The 23,111-nt window shown below is 39.0% G+C and overlaps 1 protein-coding gene across 1 annotated transcript in view; it reads left to right on the top strand.

Annotated features, from left to right (window-relative positions):
• The window catches only part of LOC110206425 (uncharacterized), a 119,235-nt gene that overhangs the window by 33,885 nt on the left and 62,239 nt on the right, over nt 1-23,111 (top strand). Inside the window, 1 exon segment of the mRNA XM_078149161.1 lies at nt 19,538-19,624. Coding sequence (XP_078005287.1) covers nt 19,538-19,624 — 87 coding nt within the window.

Genomic DNA, 23,111 nt, shown 5'->3' with positions numbered 1-23,111 from the left:
GTGATGGATAGGGCTTCCAAGTGTTTTTGGATGACCAACAATATGCAGAATTATCAAGTCAGCTGGTGGTGTGGTGCACAAGTAATTTTCCAATGGGAAGGGAAAACTCTTTAGCCTTGTACCACCTCTACCATAGTCTGCCTTTGCCAGAAGCTAACAGGCAGAAGAGAAAAGAAGGGGATAGGGAAGAATGTTTTCACAGGTATGGCTAGGGTAAAAATATGCTTCAATTTAATATTGGTAATGATAGATATTACATTAGAAATCTTAGTGAGATCAGACTATGAAGTCTCTGCTTTCAAGGGCCTTTCACTTGAAATAAATATAGAAAAAGAACAATTGTTAGCTGTTAGGAGAATTTATTGGTGTAAAGTCCAAGATAAAAAGAAGAAAGTGAGGCATACCTTGTTCTCTCATCACATGCCCTGAGACAACACCTATATTTTGAGAAGCGTGGTAGCATTTCATAGCAATTACTGGAAGTGGAACAACAACTGAGTTGCAATGCTTTTACTTGCGACATTACATTAACTGTATCTGTTGAAGGGGGGAGGGTTGTGCCTCGTTCCAGATGTGTTTTGGTCTGCAGGTCAAAAAGCTTGTTTCGATGGTGCTTTCAAAAATAAACAGGAAGCTGTGACTTAATCAAGCCCCCAAAAATGAGTTTAGCTACCACCCAACTGCACTTAGGATCATAGATTTAGAGTGAGATTGGAACTCAGATAGCTTCTATTCCAATCCCCTCACTTTACAGATGAGGAAATTGAGTCCAAAAGAGGGGAAATGACCTTATCAAGTATATAGTTAGTAAGTGGCGAAGCCAGAATTATTGGGCTGGGTACCATACAAGTCAAATAGGTTATAAGCCCCAGAGGGCAGGAAGTAAGGATAGTCAATCAATTATTCAATCAATAAGTATTCATTAGCACCTACTGTATGGCAGGCACTATACTAGGCATTAAGGTTATGAAGACAGAAAAGAAATAATGGATGACTCTGAGATTGATAACCTAGCTTATTGGAAAGATGGTGGTATTTTCAACAAAATTAGAGAAGAGGGAATGGTTTTCGGGGGAAAGTTAACAAGTTCTATTATGGAAACAATGAATCTAAGATTCCTATAGGCCAGGTAGCTGGAAATTTTCCATAGTGGGTTGGTGATGCAGTCCTGGAGCTTTGGAGAAAGGCTAAGGCTGGATACTTAGATCTTGGAGTTCTCTGCATAGAGATGATAATTATATTAGAGAAAAGGTTCCCAACCCATGGACTATGGATCCCTAGCCTTATGCAGACCAACCAGTGGCATTATCCATCTTTCTTGTCTACAACAAAATATATAGCATTACTCAGTAGAATAAGTAATCAAACATATCTTGTGTAGGCTGAATAAATACTATTTCTTTTACATACATGTAGTAAGTATTTTAATAGTATTTTTCCCAATTACATGTAAAGAAAATTTTTAACATTCATTTTTAAAAAATAGATTGAATTCCAAATTGTCTCCCTCCTTTCTTCACCACTTCCTCTTAGATTATATATGTGTGATCTATGTGTATTACTATTTTTCAAATCTCATCTCATCTGGGAAACTTTCGCCAATGCTCCTCCACTCTCTCCTCAACAGCTGAAAGTGGTCCTATATTCTCTGAAGTATATTCTAGGCCACTCAGCAGACCCTTACTAATTCACATTGTAGCTATTTTTTTCATGTGGATTCATCTTACCCTTCACCAAGCCCTACTTATCTACCTCATCATGACATGGTAGCTCATAGTGACCTTGAGCGATTGAAGGTTATACCTATGGAGTACTCTGACAGGCGTTAGCTATTTCCACCTCTACCAAGATGGAAAGACTTTGAGTTTAAGAGTGATGAGTCTGTTGTCTGACATCTGTCACCTGCGGGCTCTCCTAAGTGCTGAGAATCTTATCACCATTAAGTCTGCTGAAAGAAGATAAATTTGGGGAGCGCAGCAACAATCAAAAACCATATGCTAAGGACTGCATTCTGTATCAGTGCATGGAAAACCATGCCAGCCAATTCAATTTAATTGAACGAACATTTATTAAGCCACCTGTCATGTTCCAGGCACCGCCCTCAAGGAGCTTACAATCTGATGGGGGTAGACAGCGCATAAAAGGAAATTGAAGAGTGGGGTGGAGAGGTTGAGGGGAGGGACCAGGGAGAAAAGAGAGAGGGCATGGGGGGGGCATGTTGTTCTACCATGGAATCAAAGCCACGCAGAGCTGCTGCTGAAGAATGGAATTGCCAAGAAGGTTGTATGCCCTCTACAAGGAAGGTTTTGGAAGGAGTTTAGTGCTCTGCCTTCCAGCCCTCCGGAGGGGAGAAACAACTGAAGGTGAACTGAGAAAGTATATTATATACAGCTAGGTGGAAGTGGAGACAGCCAGGTGCTCAGTGAAGAACTCAAACTTGGTAGCGTTCTGCACCTGGAGTCAGAAAGACCTGAGTTCAAATCCAGTCTCAGACACTTACTAGCTGTGTGACCTTGGGCAAGTCACTTAACCTCTGTTTGCTTTAATCCACTGGAAAAGGAAATGGCAAACCACTCCAATATCTTTGCCAAGAAAACCCCATGGACAGTATGATCCATGGGGTCTTGAAGAGTTGGAAGACAAATGAACAGCAACAGAGTATATACAGTCATTCTTCATGGCAGTTGAGATTTCAGGTCATCAACTTATCCTGGGGAGGGAATGGTGTTCCTTAAAGTTGAAGTCAAGAAAAGCAGCTGAAGGAAAATGTCAAATCATAATTCCTTGGAATATTGCAGTATATGTTTTATCAACCCAGATTTGTAAGCTTCTTGGGGATGGGCTTTTTGTCTTATTCATCTTTCACACCTCCAAAGTCTGTACTCCAGTGCCTTATACATAGTAAGACATCAATATACATTTGACTTTGTTGATGATAATAATGAATTATCCACTCTAAGGAGCACAGACTTGGAAATATTCATATCAGCCCCTTTTTTGTGGTAGTATAGAAATGGAAACAGAGTGGGTTCCCATAAATTGGACAAGTCCTAGACAAATTATGGTACATGAATGTAATGAGATATAATTGTATTCAAAGAAACAATTATTATGAAGAATTCTGAGATACAGAGAGAATGAAATAAGCAGAACCAAGAAAACAATATACATGAAGACTACAACATAAATGGAAAGAATAATGAAATGAAACTGAATACTGCATAATTACAATGACTAAGCTTGGACTTGGAGGAAGGAATCAAGCATTTATTAAGCACCTCCTTTGTGCCAGACACTGTGCTGTTTTAGAAATGTCATCTCACAACAATTTCATTCTCAAAACTCTAGGAGATGGGTGCTACAATTATCCTCATTTTACATTTGAGAGAACTGAGGCAAATAAAGTGCCAATGACATGTCCATGGTTATATAGTTAGCAAGTATATGAGGCAAGATTTGAACTCAGCTCTTCCTAACAATAGGCCCAAGTGCTCTATCCATTGCATACCCTAACTGCTTGGAGAAGAGGTGAGAAAATGCACTTCCCTTCCTTCAATGTGCAAGGTGAGGAACTATGGGTTAGGAACTTCACATACACTGTCAGACATGGTTAATATGTTGGTTGGTTTTGCTGAATTGTCCCTCACCCCCATTTTATTCTTTGTTGTAAGGTATGGTTTGCTAAGTAAGGGAATAGGGGAGAAATATCTTTCAAAATGAATGCGATATAAAACCAAAAGTATTAACTTAAAAAATAAGATACTGAATTAATCTAGGATTATAGCTGCATTTCACAGTTGCATATTTTTCTAACCAAAAAGGTTAGCATAATGCAGTAGAAAGTATTCTGGATTTGGAATCTGAGGCCCTGGGTTCAGATCTTAACTCTTCCACTTAGTACCTATGTCACTTTGAACAGGTTACTCATTACCACTGTTACAAGTTCATCATCTGTATAATGAAAATGGGATTTGGATTTGATGAGCTCTAAGAGCCATTCCAGCTTTCAATCTATAATCTTGGATGGCTTCTAGTATCAGCACCCAAGTACACTTAGGAACATGGTTTCTACAACACAAGACCCTTCTGAGTTGAATATTTTTGGAGGGATGTTAAGCTCCTTTTCTTGGTTTTATTTTTCTCCTAAAAGGAAAAAAAAAGTTTATCTCCTCAGTCAATACAGTATGGACAATATTAAAAAACTGTGAATGTGCTAACCACAAAATCTAAAAATCTTTCAGGCCAGAGAAGCTGTTAGTGGGTTTGGGAGAAGGGCGTTTCACCCCAGGGGCTACTGGGTACTTTCTCTAAATATCTTTTCTGTTTGCTTCTTTATCCTGTTCAAACACTGTTTTATTAAGGGTGCTGTTTAGATAAGTCTCATTTATAACATCATAGAACTCTAGCACTGGCAGGAAGAGAGAAAAAACAACAACAACCAGCCAGTAATTTTAAACAGCTTGCTGAGAATAGGAGCAACCACTGCTGCTGAAGTGTGGGCTACTGTATGTCTGCAGAGACAAATGAAGAAAATCCAACGCACCTATTAAGTACAAAGTTCCTACTGTGTGCAGGATGTTTTCTGTATTATGTGCTGAGAGGAATATAAAGATAGACAAGATTCAAGCTCAATGATGACCTAAATCAAAACTAAGGCAGCATAATTTATCAGAAAGAACATCATATTTCAAGTCAGAGTCCTGGGTTTGATTCCTAACTTTTTTACTATTTGTGGGCCTAGAGGCAAGTCATTTAACCTCTTTGATCCTCTGTTTCTGCATCTATAAAATACATTTTGAACTAGATTTTTAAGGCAGCTTCTGGGTCTAGAGCTCTGATCCTATAAATTTTTTTTGTTAACACTCTTTTAAAAAAATTTTGAATTCCAAATTATCTTTTTCCCTCCCACCCTTCTCCTAGCCATTGTGAAGACAAGCATTGTGATGTGAATTATACATGTGAAGTCATGCAAAATACATTTCCACATTTGCCATATTGAAAAAAAAACAAACAAAAACAAAAGCAGCAAGAAAAATAAAGTGAAAAAAATATACTTCAATCTTCACTCAGAGTTCATCAGTTCTCCCTTTAATGGTGGATAGCATTTTTCATCATGGGTCCTCTGGAATTTTCTTGGATAATTTTATTGATCAGAGTAGCTAAAATTTTCACAGTTGATCCATCATAACAATATTACTGTTACTATGTACAATGTTCTCCTGGTTCTACTCACTTCACTTTGCATCAATCCACATAAGTCTTCCTAGGTTTTACTGAAACCATCCTGCTCAGCATTTCTTATAGCACAATAATATTCCATCACAATCATATACCACAACTTGTTTGTCAGCCATTTCTCAATTGATAGGCATCCCTTCAATTTCCAATATTTTACCACCACAAAAGAGCTGATACACACACACACACACACACACACACACACACACACACACATACATACACACACATATTTAAAAATCAGGTCTTTTTTCTTTTGATCCAATCATCCTTAAAAAAATACAAAATAAAAATCAGGTCATAACATTCCACATCAATAAAAATACCTATAGGCATTACCTCCAGACACTGCCCTCCTCTCCCGATTTCCAGTCTACCACATTGTTTAGATGATGGAATGACCCCAGTTCATGTCTTAGAGGTCAAAAACAACTTAAAACTACACAAAGGAAATTGCAACTGGAATTGGAACTGTAATGTTTTTGCACACTGAATGAGAAGTGACTACCCTCAGATAGATTTTGTGGGTTTAGAGCTAGAAGGGATAGTAGAGTCTAAGACTTAATACTTTTACTTAACAGATGAAGAAACTGAGACCCAGAGAGTGTCACAGATGTAGAACTGGAAGGGACCACAGGAGTCATTTAGTCCAATCTTTTCAGATGAAGAAACAGGTCCAGGGAAGTTGCATGAATTGCTCAAGATCATGCAGGTTGTCAGTGTCAGAAATAGGATTTCAATTCAAATCCTCTGACTCTAAAGACATTGCTCTTCCCACTGTGCCATACTGCCTTTCTAAAGTATCTTGCATGTTGGGAAACATGCAAATGAAGGAGTGAAATGTCATGTAGTTCCCAGATGCCATTCTTTATACTATTTGCTGGTAGCAGTGGTATCATCACCAATATTTAGAAACATGAAAAACTCCATTAAAATAAAATTGCTTTATATTTTACTTAAGGTTGCCTACATTCTTTGTTTCTCTTCATCTCCCACTCATGTTTCAGTCCTAAAGTAGTGGTGTCAAACTCAAATAGAACCAAGGCCATTAAACTGGACCTAAGGATTCTGGGAGCTGCATATTGTCTTAGAAAACCACATATTAACATTATCTATGTTCAGTTGCATTTTTATTTATCTGGTTAAATATTTTCTAAGTACATTTTAATTTAGTTTGGCCCCACTCAGGCCACAATGCAGCCCTGTGCGGGCCACCTCTTCCTTACAAATGTAGCTTCCTACCCCACTATTCAGCTGAAACTGCTGTCTCCAATTTACTAAAGATCTCCAGACTGCTAAATATGATGATGTTTTCTTAGTCATCATGCTCCTTGACCTCACTGCAACTTTGGACCACGCCCTTTCTGTAATGCTTTCTGTTTTTTAGCTTCCATGACACTGCTGTCTCTTGGTTCTCCTATCTGTCTAAGCACTCTTCAGTTTTCTGTGCTGCATTGTCACCCTTCTACCTATTAAGGGTAGACATTTCTTAAGACTCTGTCATAGGTCCTTCTCTCTTTTCTCTCTATTTCGTTTCTTTGGGTAAGTTAAGTAGCTCTCATAGTTTTCATGATCATCTCTAAGTAAATGATTTCCAGATCTATATTTCTTCTTGAACTTAATTCCTTTATTACCAAATGTCTGCTGGACATCTCCATCTACGTTTTCTCTAGACATCTCAAACCCAGCATGTCTAAAACAGAACTCATTATATTCTCAAACCCACTCTTCTTCCCATACCCAAACCCCTCTGTGCTCCAAACTTTTTTTTTTTTAGGCAATTGGGATTAAGTGACTTTCCCAGGGTCACATGGCTAGTAAGTGTCAAGTGTTTGGTCTGAGGTCACGATTGAACTCAGGTCCTCCTGACTTCAGGGCCGGTGCTGTATCCACTGCGCCACCTAGCTGCCCCTGCTCCAAACTTTCTTAATTCTTTTGAGGGTACCACTGTCCTTCCTCTCACCTGGGTAAAGTCTCAAATGCATTCAGAACATCTGCAAGTCAAATACACAAACATTTATTAAATGTTTACTCTGTTTCAGGGCCAGTGATAAGTACCGGGGGATATAAAGTAAGGCAAAAATTGTCCCTACCCTCAAGGAGCACACATTCTAAATGAGAAAGCAACATGTAAACAAATGCCATCCAGATCTAAACATTCTTGATTGTTTCTTTTCCCTCACCCCTTCTTCTGCCAATATCTGTTGCTGATTGTTCTTTATTCTCTAAGACGAATGTGACATTGGAGAGGTGATGCCATAATGTGCAAGTGAATTGGATTTAAATGAAGAAGGGCTGTGCAAAGTCACCAGCCTCACTTTCTCCTCTGGAGTTATGTGGGTCCAGTGGCCAGATATAGATCAGGACAACTGGAGATGGCTCTGGGTGCAGTGAAGAACCATGGCCTTTTCAAGCTAAAATCTTTAACAGGTCTCAGTTTGACTGAGGCAGTGCCCATTCAGTGATTAAGGCTTAATAAGAAATGACTGCAAGTGCCAAATCCTGTGGATTTCCCCCTTTCACAGCATCTCTTGTATGCATCTCCTCTCCCCACTCACTCAGCCACCATCTTGCTTCCAGCCCTCAATACTTTTCACCTAGACATTTGTAATAGCCTCCCAATTGATCCCTTATTTTCAGTCTCTCTCTTCTCCAACTCAGACTTCACACAGCTGCCAAACAAACATCTTAAAACACATATCTGACCATGTCACCGTCCTCCTTCATCATCTTCATTGACTCCCTATATCTCTTTGCAAAGCACGGCTAAGAGGCTATCTGCCATAGGAAGCTTTTCATGTTTCCCTTAGTTGTTAGCGCTAATTTTGATTAAAATTATTTTGTTTACATTTGCTTATCAGAGCATAAGTTGAACACTCTTCCCGCAAAATGTATGCTCCTTGAAGGCAAAACACTGTTATTTTTGTCTTCATATTCCTAGCACAATGCCTGACACGTAGTAAGTGCTTAATATATTTTTAAATTGAATTCCTTAACGAGTATTGTATAATCTACATGTTTGTTCATAGCATGTATTGGCTCAGTATAGTTCTTTTGTGGATATCACCTTCCATGACAAGATACTGAACAAACTGTCAAATACATGACAGTTTACAACTTGATTCAGTCCCTACCCTAATGGAAATGACACTGCACTAGAGGAGATAGCCCATAATCAAATCACTCCCATGCAAAATGGAACAGGGTAAATACCTACCTAAGTGTGCTATGGGCTAAGTGATTTGACGGTTCTCTGGGGTGTAGGATCATCATTTTTTTAAAAAAACCTTATGGTTGGTTAAGTTGTTCTTCACTTCCCACAGAATCGTAGAGTTGGCGGGAACCTCAGAATCTGTTCAGTCTATGACAGTGGGTAGCGTTTTGTGGCATAGTAGATAAAGTGAGTCTGGATTCAGAGGAACTGGGTTCAAAATCCCCATTTGGATGTATACCAGTAAGATCTTGGGCAAATTATTTTATTTTTTGAAGCCTCAGGTACCTCAACAGATGATCCCTAAGGTCTCTTTTGGCCCTAAATTGATGGTCCTAACCTTTGCTGGTGAGAGGTGACAAAGGCAGGCTTCAAAAAAGATCTTGATAAGCTAATGTGAATCTAATAAGGTGAAACAAAACAGAGATAAATGTAGAGTAAGTAAAATCAACTTCACAAATTAATCAACAAACATTTATTAAGTGCTTACTCTGTGGCAGGCATCTTGCCAAGTACTGGGGATACAAAGAAAGGCAGAATTTCCTCTCCTCTGAGTATACATTCTAATGAGAGAAAGAACATGCAAACAAACAATCAGGTTAAAAGAAGATTTATGCAGATAGATATAAAGTAATCTGAAAGGGGAGGGCATTAGTAGGTGGGTGGCCTGAAAAAGGCTCCCTGCAGAAGGTAGGATTTGAGCTATGTCTTAAAGGAAGCCAGATAAAGTAAGAGCAGTGAAGGGGGCAGAGCATTTTTGGTGCAGGGGTAGCCAGTGCAAAGATATGGAGATGGGAGATGGAGCACCATGTCAGAGGAACTGAGAGAAGGCCAATAATCTTGGAGCACGGAGGATGCAGGGGAACAAGGACAAATTGGAGGAGGTATGGGGAGATGAATCCAGTCTTGGAGTTAGCCTCCATTCCTCACCTTTTCTCTTTAGTATTTTTTAGGTCTCCTTTAGCATCACTCTCAGTTTTTCCTCTACTTCTCTTTCTTGCTTCTCAAAATCCTTTTTGAGCTCTTTCATGGCTTGAGACCAATTCATATTTTTCTTGGAGGCTTTGAATGTAGGAGCTTTGGCTTCATTGTCTTCTTCTGGTTGTATGTTTCGATCTTCTTTGTTAACAAAGTAAGATAATACAGTCTGACTCTTTTTGCACTGCTTGCTCATGAACCCAGCCAATTACTTGTGTTATAAACTCTTTGTTAAGGTAGGGGTCTGTTTCCTGTGGAGAATGTAGTGTCCCAAGCTTCAGGGGTTTTGTGCAGCTGTTTTCAGAGATACTTGTAGGGACCTGTAAATTTTCAGTTCTTCCAAGGTGGTATGATCAAGGACGAGGTGTTTACTCCTTTCCTGGCCTGTGCTCTGGTGTATGAGTGACCACAAGCACTTTTTCTGTCTTAGAACTGTGAGAAGGATTTTCTCTCTACAGCCACTACGAGTCCCACCATGCCAGTACTCCTCCTTGCCCTAGGACTGCCACCCAGAACTGTGACCCAAGCACGGGCATAGCAAGAGAATCTTGCACCAGCAGAGAGATCCCTGCAATCTCTCTTTGATCAGCCACTAGATTCCCCCTCAGCCTGTGGACCGGAAGCTCAGGAGGCAGCTGCTGCCCCAGGGCTGAGCTTGGGGACTGGAGCTGAGACCACTGTACTTCTCTCTCTCACCACAGACACAGACTTTTCCCATTGACCTTCTAAGTTGTCTTTGGTGTTCATGGGTTGAGAATTCTGGAAACCACCACAGCTGCCCGCGATTCAGCCCTCTGAGGCCTGCTCCAGGTTTGCTGTGGCCTGTGTGCCCACGCTAAATTGTGTTCCTCTTCCAGTCTGGTGCGATATACCTTTTCCAGTCAACCATCTAGGTTGTCTTGGGCTGGAAATTTGTTTCACTTTGTCTTTTTGTGGGTTGTGCTGCTTTAGAATTTGTTTACAGACATTTTTTATAGGTATTTGGAGGGATTTGGTGGAGAGCTCAAGCAAGTCACTGCTTTTACTCCTCCATCTTGGCTCTGCCCCCTCACTTTTTCTCTCTCCACATATCTAATCATATCATTCTTTGGAAGAAGACCTGGGAGTTTTAGCAGACAGCAAACTCAATGTGAGGTAGCAGTATTTTATGGCAGCTAAAAAATACTGATGCAATATTGTCAGTATTAAGAAAGCCATAGTATCTAGGGCTGCGGAAGTGAGAGGTCTACTGTGCTACATCCTGGTCAGAACATAACTGGGTTATTGCATTCAGTAGTGGGTACTACACAGTAGAAATCATATTGATAATCTGGAAAGCATTTATAGGAAGGCAAGCAGAATGCCTTGTGATTATATTATATATTAATTATATTTTTGTTGTTATTGTTGTTCTGTCATTTCAGTTGTGCCTGACTCTTTGTGATCCCATTTTGGGGTTTTCTTGGCAAAGATACTAGAGTGGCTTATCATTTCCTTGTCTCATTCATTTTGCATAGGAGAACTGAGGCAAACAGGGTTGAGTGACTTGCCTAGGATCACACAGCTACTAAGTGTCAGAGGCTGGATTTGAACTCATGCAGATGAGTCTTTTTGATTCCAAGTTCAGTGATCTGTCACCTAGCTGCCCCCATTGATTATATTACATACCAAATAATATAAAATGATATAATATTTTAAAACTGGGCAAACCTTAAAATGCTTTATAAATGATAGTTATTATTATGTTGTTGTTGTATCATATGCAGATCAGTTGAATGATATTTCACTCAGATTAGTAGAGAAACCCTGGGGCAAAGGTGTGGTATAGAATGGCATGATAACTACCTGTGGAAGAGATTCAACTTGTTTTGTTTGGCCCCAGAGGAGATAACTAGGAGTAAAGGGCAGAAGTTGTAAAAAGGGAAAATTAAGTTTGATATAAGGAAAAACATCCTAATGATTAGATTGGTCCAAAGGGGGAAAGTATTGTCTTGGGAAATACACATCCAAGCACTCCCTCTCAGTGTCCTGTTCTGGACCATCATTTGTATTCTGCCCCCTAGCTGGGTGCACCCCAGGACTTAGTCTTGGGCTCTCATCTTATCTCTAAATTCTCTCTCTCTTGCTAATCTCATCAGCCCTCAGAGATTCACTTATTTCTATTCAGATGACCCCTACGGCTATATATCAAGCCCCAACCTTTCTTCTGAGCCTTAGTCTTGCATCATCAATTGCATAGTGGACCTTTCCAATCCGATGTCTTCTTAGCACATCAAACTCACCCTGTCCAAAGCAGAATTCATTATCATTTCTTTCCCCCAAGAATACCCAGCTTGCTCTTCTTCTTACCAGTTTTAGTTGAGAAAACTCCCCTCCTTCCATTTGCCCAAGTTTACAATCTTAGAGTTTTCCTCAGCTCCTCATTCTCCCTGACCTCACATATTCAACTATTTCCCAAATCTTGGTATTTCTACCTCTGTAACACCTCTCATATTGGTATTCTTTCTACTCACCCAGGACTGTTGTAATAGCCTCCTAATTGGTGTATCTACCTTACGTTCACCCCTTCTCCAATCCATCCTCCACATGGTTACCAAAATGATTTTTCCTAAAGCACAGTTCTGACCATGCCACTCTCTCAAGAACCTTCAGTGGCTCCTTATTACTTCTAGGATCAAATACAAATTTCTCTGTTTAGCCTTTGCAGTAGGCTTCAGTTTGCCTTTCCAGCCTTATTATACATCATCCCCCTTTACTCACTCTTTGGCTCAGTCCAAATGACCATCTTGCTTTTCTTCACACATGAAATCCATGTCCTATATCTTTGCCTTCAGATTTCTCCACCTCCATTCCTAGAATGTACTTCCTGCTCATCTCTACTTCTTAGAATCTCTATTGTGTTGTTCAGTCATTTCAGTCATGTCTGACTCTTTGTGGTCCTATTTGAGGTTTTCTAGGCAAAGATGCTGGAGTGGTTTGTGTTCTTTTAAGATACAGCTTAAGTACCCCATTCAATATGAAGTCTTTCCCGATCCCTCCAGTTGTTAGTATCTTCCCTTCCAAACTCTCTTGTGTTTAACTACTTTGCATTGATTTGTATTTATTATCTTGTATTTGTGTTGTCAATTTTTTTAATATGTCTTTATAGCCCTCATTAAAAATATAAGGAGAGACTGTTTCCTTTTTTGTACTTGTATCTACAGTGCCTGGCACGTAGTAGGTGATTAATAATCATTTGATTGATTGATTGATTTCTCTCCTCACTAGAAGTCTTCAAATAAAGACTGAATGACTGCTTGTCAGGCAACAATGGGAGTTCTTGTTCAGGTTGGACTGAATTGTCTCCGGAGTCCCCCACAATGGAAATTCTGAGTTCCTGTCCTTCCTCTTCCCTAATTCCCCCACCTTACTTGATCTACCCTAACACCAGCATCCCCTCTTCCTGTTCTGGCTCAGGTTGAACTATTTATGTGTAACTTTATTTATGTTGTTATATAAGCAATTTGGAATACCCAACTTTGAAGGATAACCCACTCTGTCTTGGCTTATAGGGATAGATTTTGTGATGTTGAAATCTTCACATAGCTTAAATAGGCCTCAAATCAGATGGGATCTTGTCAGTGGGAGGAAAGGGAATTTTTCCTCCTAGGAAACATGGCTAGGCTCCTGTGATTTCATTTAAAAAATTCTGACTTGCAAATATATTTAAAAAAAAATCATTACACCCACAAAATGCAACCGGATGAATTCACTCTTGTCCCACCCATTCTTACTAAGACCACCCACTCTCTTTTCTAGCATCTCTATCTACTCTTCTCTATTACCAGCCTGAGAAAATTTTCTATATGAAATGGAAGTGGGAACTAAAGAATACAAACAGATTTTTAAAAAATTCTATTTTTTTTTACAACCACTGCTTCTTATTGTAAAGGCTGAAATTCTATATATTTGAGTAAGACCTCTCTCTAATGCCTAAGGAAATGTAGCCAATCTTGGGTTGGATATTATGTGATATTTTGGATATTTTCCTTTGTTTATTTATTTTTTTGGCTAGGCAATGGGGTTAAGTGACTCGTCCAGGGACACACAGCTAGTAAATATCCAGTGTCTGAGGCCAGATTTGAACTCAGGTCTTCCTGACTCCAGAGCTGGTTCTCTATCCATTGCGCCACCTAGCTGCCCTCAATATTTTGGATATTTTCAATTCAACTTAACAAATATTTTTGATAAATAAATATGTGTGTGAGTGTGTGTGGGGGGTATAAGTGTGGCACCACACAATATGTACAGAGATAACATATACAAAATAAAATTTTAGAAAAATAATTTCAGATGGCTAATACTTGGGGGGAATCTAGAAAGGTTTCCTTTAGGAAATGGAACTTGAGTTTAGCCTTGAAAAGAGTTAGAGGTTCCAAGAGGTGGAGGTGAGGCTGGAGAATTGTTCTAGGAATGGAGGATGCCTTTGGCATCGAGATGGGAGATGGAAAGACACGTAGAGGGAAGATCCTGTGACCCAGTTTGACTCGAATGGAGAATGCATGAGGAGGAGTAGTGTAGAATTAGTGTGGAAAGAAGATTGGAGTCAGATCGTGAAAGGCTTTACATACTGGACAAAGAGCTTTATATTTGGTCTTAGCAGCAATAAAGAACCGCTGAAACTTTTCTTGAACAAGAGAGTAGTACAACCAAACCTGAGCTTTAGGAATATCAGTTTGGCATCTCTGTGTAAGACAAATTGCAGAGGGAGGAAGTTGGAAGCAGGGAGACCCATTAGGAGCTTATTTCAATAGTCCAGGCAAGAGAGGATGAGGACTCTAATTAGGGTGTTATAATCAATTGACCTAGGAGGTTTTGATTCAGTTTTATACCTTCCTAACAGATGATATGTCTTCTACCTTTAAAACAATCAAATTTTAAAGTCAAATAGCATTTATACTTACTCAAATACTATCTCCTATTTCTTTTTTAACCATTTTATTTATTTTTACTTTATGGAATACAATAAGCATTTCTATAACAGTATAATAAAAAAGACTATATCTTCTCTTTCTTTAGACTTTAAGGTTTACAAAATGTTTTTCTCATAACAACCCTATGAGTTAAGCATCCCCCCCACTTATGAATTTATTTAAGGAATTTCCAGTGATAGAAATATGCATCTTATAGTCTTAGGAAATTGCCTGGGGTCACTGAGAAGTTAAATGCCTTAACCTGTGTTATACTATTAATATATTTCAGAAACAGGATTTGAACCCAGATCTTCCAAACTCCAAGGCTGACCTTTTATCCACTAAGCCATGATGATTCTTGGGGCATTAGTGTTATTATTATTATTATTATCATCATCATCATCACAATCATCATCATTACCATTTTACAGGTGAGAGAACTGAGGTTCAGAAAAGGTAAATGACTTGCCAAGGTCAAACAACTTAAATCTTGTTCTCTTGATGGGAAGACAGTGTAGTACCATGAAAAAAGCCCTGGCTCTGGAGTAAGAGTATTTAAGTTTAAATCCTGCTATTGACCTTGGGTGAATCATTTGACTTCTCTCTGTCTTATTTAGGAGGAGTTAGATTAAGTGACATCTGATGCCATCATACTGCCTCTCTAATTCACTTCATCAATGCATGATAGCTAAATTAATTCAGTCATGTGATATAGTGACAAGAACACTAGATTTAAAATCAGAAGACTAGTTTCAAATCTTGACTACTATCTGTGTGGCCCTGGGTAAGCCATTTAATTCTTTGGGTCTCAGTTTCCTTTTCTGCAAAATGAGGGATTTGGACTAGCTGATTAACCAGGTATCTTCTTGCTCTTTGAATGAATATTTGAATGCCTACTATGCGCAAGGTATTGTGGTAGAATACTGCTGGGCATAGAAACAGGCATGGTGAAGTATTTGAAAATGTGAAATTATACATCAAAGAAACCAGGTGATGGATGATAAAGATCAAAGGAGAGTTAGAGTTGTAATCACCTGGTGTCACCTCTGACAGTTGTTTTTAGAACAAATTAGACTTGAAATTACTTTCCAGATATTACCAGTGGGTAGCTTAGGGGACAAGAGTGCCATCTACCCACCAATCTTTCCCCTTTCCTTAGTCCATCCCCTTGACCCCCATCTAAGATATATATACTAATTAGATCTACTGTGCATTCTGCAGAGTTATAGGGGTCTCCCAGATAAGGTATCTGGGAAGAGTTGAGCTAGGCTATTGTAGAACAATAGCAAAAATGTACATTACAATTTAATGTTTGTTTTAGGTCACTTGTGGATTTATATTTACATGATCTTCTACTAACTGAAGTGAAATCTTAATAATCTAAACTCTATCAAATCAAGATTTATGATCATTTGACCTAAACTAGGCTAAAATTTACCTTTTTACCGTCTTCAAAGAAAGATTGACTAAATGATAGTATAAACACATTTTCTAGATATCTGCTTAACCTGTTTATGAGTGAATTATCTTTTTTCTCCCACTTAATAGTATTTTATTTTTTATAATTACATGTAAAGGTAGTTTTCAATGTTCATTTTTATGAGATTTTGAGTTTCAAACATTTTTCTTGCTCCTTCCTCTTCTCTTTTCCCCAAGACAACAGGCAATCTGATATAGTCTAAACATGTACAATCATATTAAACATATTTCCACATTAGTTATGTTGCGAAAGAAGGATCAGAACAAAAGGGAAAAGGACAAGAAAGAAAAAAAAACAACAACAAAAAAGGGAAAATCATATGCTTCTATCTGCATTCAGACTCCATAATTCTTTCTATGGATGTGGATAGCATTTCCCGTCATGAGTCTTTTGGAATTGTCTTAGACCATTGTATTGCTGAGAAGAGCTAAGTCTATCAAAATTGATCATCACACAATGTTGCTGTTACTGTGTACAATGTTTTCCTGGTTTTGTTCACTTAACTCAGCATCAGTTCATGTAAGTCTTTCCAGGTTTTTCTGAAATCCGCTTACTCATCATTTCTTATAGCACAATAGTATTCTATTAATATACCACAACTTGTGCAGCCATTCCCCAATTGATGGGTATCCCCTCAATTTCCATTTTTTGTCACCACAAAAAGAGCTACTATAAATATTTTTGTACATGTGGGTCCTTTTCCATTTTTTATGCTCTCTTTGGGATGCAGACCTAGATCAAAGGGCATGAATGGTTTTATAGCCCTTTGTGCATAGTTCCAAATTGCTCTCCAGAATGGTTGGATCACTTCACAACTCCACCAATAATGCATTTGTGTTCCAATTTTCCCACATCTTCTCCAACATTTATCATTTTCCTTTTTTTTGTCATATTAGCCAATCTGATAGGTGTCGGGGGTACCTCAGAGTTGTTTCAATTTGCATTTCTCTAATGAAAAGTGATTGAGAACACTTATTTATACAACAATAGATAGCTTTGATTTCTTCATATGAAAACTGCCTATTAATATCTTTTGACTCTTTATCAACTAGGGAATGGCTTGCATTCTTATAAATTTGACAGTTCTCTGTATATTGGAGAAACAAGGGTTTTATCAGAGACAGTTGCTGTAAAGATTGTTTCTCAGCTTCCTTTTCTTTCCTTCCTTCCTTCCTTCTTCCTTCCTTCCTTCCTTCCTTCCTTCCTTCCTTCCTTCCTTCCTTCCTTCCTTCCTTCCTTCCTTCCTTCCCTTCTTTCTTTCTCATTGCTAATAAGGCAATTTCTTTTTTTTTTAATTATTTTTCACATTTGTAAGAATTGTATTTTTTATAGTCTTCTCACTGAGTGGGGGGAGGGAAGGGAAGGGAAAGAATAAAAAGTCTCTGTGCTTAAAAAAAAAGTGTCCTGTGTAAGGAACAGTGAGGAGATCAGTGTCATTGGATCTTAAGAGTCATTCACAATTTCCAAACTACATGGATGAAAAGCTTTCAAATACAGAGATCTAGGCAAGAAACCCAAACCATATGGGAACAGGAGAGGTCATCCCTGTCATGCTGTCTGCTCCTGAGCCACTAGGTGGCGCAGCATATGGGAAGCTGAAACTGGAGTTGGGAAGTCCTGAGTTCAAATGTGACCTCAGACACATACTAGCAGTGTGACCCTGGGCAAGGCACTTAACTTCTTGCCTCAGTTTCGTTGTCTGTAAAATGAGGATAGAAATAACACCTACTCCCCAGAGTTATTGTGAGGATAAAATGAGATATTTGTCAAATACCTTGTGAATTGTTAAGCTCTTTATAAATGCCTCCGGTTAGTGCTGGAGTTTTCCTAGAGATACTTTCCCTTATTTTTACAAATGAGTTTACCTTCCAATGCTCTTATTCAGTTAAACAAAGCAGTCATTTTATCCACCCTACAGTAATCTGAAGAACACTAAATATGCAATAATAGTAAGACTTCTCCTAGGACTCTTTCTATTTGAATTCTATCAAAAAAATGAGAAAAATGAGACAACAGTGAGAATCACAGCCATAATCATAGCTGACTTTTATGTCCTAAGTTTTGGAAAGCATTTGAAAGTTTTTTTAAAAAAAGGTTTTGTGAAGTAAGTTGTAAGGTTTATGAAGCATTTGAAAGCACAGGAAGCTATCACTTGCCTGAGAGTACTGGGGAAGCTCATGTTTCTGCCCTGTTCTCACCATTTTGCATCTGGCTTCTGTTCTTATGTTGTGAATCCATTTTCTTGGGCAAGGGCTGCTTCTATAAGAAACAATCTGTTCCTTAGTGACAGAGAGAGCAGAACTCATTTTCATACATTTGTCTGCAAGTTTTTATGGAGGTGCGTTTTAGTTTTATTCCTATTGTTTCACTACTTCACGTGATCTTGCTCGGGTCCTGTCACCAATTTGGAACTTTAAAGATGGAGATTCCTCTACCTTTAAAACACAGACAATAGAATTCTAGATTTATATGTAGAAGGAACTATAGATTTTTAATCTAGTTCAACCATGTCATTCTACAGATGAGGAAACTGAGTTAAGTGACTTTCCCAAAGTCACATAGGTAGTAATTGGCACAACTGAGATTTGGAACCAAGTTTTTTGATTCCGAATCTAATTCTTTCTACTGTCTTTCTATATCAATAATAGTAATATTGACCCTGCCTTTCTCACAGAGCTGTACTGTGATCCAAATGAGACAATGCCTGTAAAAGTATCTTGAAAATGATAAAGTATCATACAAATGTAATTATTGTTGCTAGAGCCTCTCTTTCAATCCTCTCTATAACCAAGTAGTATCCTTATCATAAAAACCCTTCATAGAGATAGAGATAGTATAGAGATAGAAACTATTTAAGTGCTTAAAGATAGTAATTTTGAAGCTACTCTACCTTTTCTTCTCCAAGGAAAACCTTTCCAGTTTCTAAATCCCATTTTCTACCCTTTGAATCATTTGTAGATGTTTATTAATTATAAATGTTAACTCATACTGTTTGTTCAGCATTGACACTCTCCTTAGAAGCTTGAGATTCTTTTGTTGCTACGGATATTATACAAGATAGGTCATAGGATCATAGATTTACAGCTAGAAAGAACCTTTGTCATCCTGGAGTCATTTTTCAGTCATGTCTCATTCTTTGTGACCCCTTTTAGGGTTTTCTTGGTAAAGATAATGGAATGGTTTGCCATTTCCTTCTCCAGATGACTTTATAGATGAGGAAATGGAGGCAAACAGGGCTAAGTGACTTGCCCAGAGTCACACAGCTAGTAAGTGTCTGAGGCTGAATTTAAACTCAGATCATCCTGACTCTAGGGCTGGCACTCTATCTACTGTGCCATCTAGCTGCTCTGGAAGGGACCTCATGAGATTATTCAATCTTCATTTTGCAGAAGAGAGAACTGAGTCCCAGGAAAGTTAGGTAATTCATCCAGGGTCACATACAAAGTAAATGGTAGAGAGAAGATTAGAACCCAGGTCCTCTGACCTGAAAGCCTATAAGCCCATGCCCTTCATACAAAATGCTGTTGCTTCTACCTAATTCCAGGTAATTGTGAACTCACTGTAGGTTCTCCAGAAAGTAGCTTGGTCTCCGTAGATGAAAAGTACTCTAGCCACTTACTTTGTACTATGATCTTAACGAATTAGGATCTATCAGCAGATTGAAAGGCTCTAAGGACTGAGTCTATCACTGTCTTGCAGGCTTCCCAGGATTTCTTGACTGCTACACAGTTCAACTTCATCATCCGTAAATACAAAAGATACAGATGGCAGAAACGGATTTTACAGGTAGGTTGCTGTCTTTTCTTTTCCATACACCCTACTAGCTAAGAATGTGACTGATTTTATTTGGTAGGAAATGGTAGAAACAAGGCTGGGGGAAAGGGTTCAGGACTCAATGGAAATACTCATTTTGGGGCCATCAAATATAATCCTATTTAACTCAGCCTTAAATATAAGCTCCTCAGGGGCAGCTAGGCAGTGCAGTGGATAGAGCACTGGCCCTGGACTCAGGAGGACCTGAGTTCAAATCTGGCCTCAGACACTAGACACTTACTAGCTGTGTGACCCTGGGCAAGTCACTTAACCCCACTGCCTAGCAAAAAACACCCCAAAAATACAAGTTCCTCCAACTTATTAGCCCACTGAAATTTTTTATCAGCCTGTCTTTGTTGTTGTTCAGTCATTTCAATCATCATGTGATCCAATCATGTGATCACTCTTTGTGATCCCATTTGGGGTTTCCTTGACAGAGATATTAGAATGATTTTTCATTTCCTTCTCCAAGTCATTTTACAGATGAGGAAACTGAAGTAAACAGGGTTAAGTGGCTTGCCCAGTGTCATATAACTAGTAAATGTTTGGGGTTAGATTTGAATGCAGGTCTTCTTGATTTCAGGCCCTGTGCTCTATCTGCTGTGCCACCTAACTGCCACAGTTATATTTACCTTAGCCTTAAAGTTAAGTCCCTCCAACTTATTAGCCCTTTGAAAGTTTTTACCAGCCTCTTGTCTCTTATCAGAATAAATAAATTCCCACTTACTGAAGAGAGAAGATGGTCATTTTGGGAGATACTTTAGAGGAAATTCATGTAGCATATTAAAGTAGATGCCCTCTATGGTCTCTTCCAGCTCTGAAATTCAAGGATTGTAATGTTTTTTTCTTCACTATTGGAATGGCAGAAAGTCTCAGTGGTTCAGGGGCAGCAGCTACTGATATTAACAGGCTGGGTTTAATTGATAGACTGTATTCCATCAATGAAGATGAGCTCCCCAATTAGAGATGACTTTTGAGTTACTTTTTGCAATTGTTGCAATGGGTTGTGCTGAATCATTCATACTCCACAACCTAGTCCCTTTAGTGGCCAACGACAGGCATTTGTGAAAGAGCTTCCAAAGTTGATGTAGTAAATGGAGTAGTACAAAACCAACTATTTCATATGGAAATTAGACTCATGATCAGTCAGAAAAGCCTTCTTAAATACTCATATCATGAGTCTAACATAGAACAAATAAGTATAAGAAGCTTATTTAACTGAGGCAAGACACACACTTGAAACAATTAAGCAATACAAGTTAGTATCAGTAAGCAAGTTATGTGATATAGACTATAAATATGATGGAGGTTAGAGAAGTGCATGATCAGTGTGGGTTAGAGTGGTTGGGGAACAAGGATGTGGGGATTATTATTGTTAAGAACAACTGATAACCATACTTAGACACTTTAAGATGTGCAAAACATTTTCTTTATAAACACTGTGTGAGCTATGTCCATTTGTGTCCATTTTGCAGATAAGGAAAGTGAGACTCAGAGAGGTTCAGTGACTTGCTCATAGTCACACAGCTATAACTATCAGAACTGAAATCTCAGACCAGGTCTCCTGACTTCAAATATAGCAATTCTCTCCACTATCCCATGCTGGGTGTATAGGTTTGGAGAGATCATACAATTAACATTTAAAAGTTACCATTGTTCTTTCCTGTCTATACGCTTTGCCTCCTCAAGTAGACCAGAAACTTCTCAAAGGTTGGGGATATGCCTTATCCGTCTACGTCCCCCATAATGTCTAGCATTATTTTAGCACGCAGCAAACACAGTGCTCAGGTAAGAAGTTGAATGATTAATCAGGGCTCAGGTCAATTTGGGGACTAGATCATGGCATGATTAATCAGATTTGGAGCACAAGGGGACTTAGAAGTCATATAGTGTATCCCTTTATTTTACAAATGAGAAAGCTAAGTGCCAGTGAGGTTATGGGTCTTGTGCCAAGTAAAACATGAGGTAACAGAGTTAGGATTAAAAAACTTAGACTTCCTGTATGAAAACCTATGTTCTTTCCATTTTTCCGCTTGCCTCTCTATTCATACAAAATGATCCCCTATGTGTTCTCCCCCAATAAACCCAAATCCTAGTGCTATCCACTGGGCACTTTGTAAGCAGTCACATTTAATCACTGTGGCTATAAAAATTCACAGTTTACAAATTGCTTTCAGGTCTGGTGATTCTCTTCATGTTACCTTGTCAAGGTGGAGATTCTCTCTAGAACCTCACCTAGACTGTGCTCTGCATGATTAGAAATTAGTTGAGAGCAATGAAGTGAGACAGTCCATATGATGGACTCTGATTTTGATGTCTACCAGCTGCCTGTCTTCTTTGGCAAGGAAATTAGTAGTAAAAGAAGCATTAAAGAATTTCAGAATTTCAGAGCCAGTGGGGACCACAGGTGCCATCCTGGTTCTACTTTTTCCTTACCAAGAATCCACCCCATAATACTGTCAACAGTACTGTCCACTAGATTGCTGGTGAAGGGGAGCTTGCTTCTTTAGGCTGTCCTTTCCATCTTTGGCAGCTCCAATCATAAGGAAGTTTTTCCTTATTCCAAACCTATGGCTGCCTCTCTACAACTTCCTCCTGTTACTTCTGCTCTCTCCTCTAGGATCTCTTCTCCATATGACAACCCTTTAACTTCTTGAAGACAGCTATCATGTTCTCTTTAAGTTTTCTTCTGAGAAAGTCATGTCGTCAGCTCTGTGATGTCATGGTCCTCTTCGAGAATGAAGGACAAACACAACCTGTGAGTAGTCGGAGCTGCCTGAATGGGGACCCAGCTGGCCAGTCCCAATTGGGTAACTCAACTCGTTCTCTTCTCCTCTCCCTCTCCTCTCCTCTCCCCTTACTTGAGGGTGTTCTGCCCAAAGGAAGATAAATTTGGATGGCTAAAAACTGCCTACTTAACTTGGAGTTTACTGGCTGGATTTCTTTCTCAAAGACCAAGCCTTAAAGCCAATCCACTCTGGAGCTCACAGGTCCCTGCCCAAGCACCACTTGGTAGTTATTTTTTGGCCCTCCTGGTGCAGAGCAAATATAAATAGTTACTGTTTCTCTTTTGGTCAGCAACCGGGAGGGTCTCCCCCTCCAAGTTTGATTTTTTTTCTTTTCTGATTAAAGGGGCCATCCTTTGATTCACTTCTTAAAGAGACCTATTCATTGAATGGGCATTGCCTCATTCAAAGTGAGAACCTGAAACAACCTTAGTTTAAAAGGGCCATTGCATCCTGAACCGTCTCCAGTCCTTCCGATGAATATCTGGCCACTGGATGCAGATGGTGCTGGAGAAGAAAGTGAGGCTGGTGACCTTGCACAGTCCTCCCTCGCTCAAATCAAAGTCAATTTCAAGTCATGTCATCAACTACCTGATGTCATGGTCCTCTTGGAGAATGAAGGACAAGCACAAGTTTTCTTCTATAGGCTAGGCAATCTTCATTGCTTCAACCAA

The sequence above is a fragment of the Phascolarctos cinereus genome, unplaced genomic scaffold (assembly GCF_003287225.1).
Source record: "Phascolarctos cinereus isolate Bilbo 61053 unplaced genomic scaffold, phaCin_HiC Scaffold_2;HRSCAF=192, whole genome shotgun sequence".
NCBI classification, from domain to species: Eukaryota; Metazoa; Chordata; class Mammalia; order Diprotodontia; family Phascolarctidae; genus Phascolarctos; species Phascolarctos cinereus.
The sequence above is the reverse complement of the archived record's forward strand: the minus strand, read 5'-3'. Positions and strand labels throughout refer to the sequence as shown.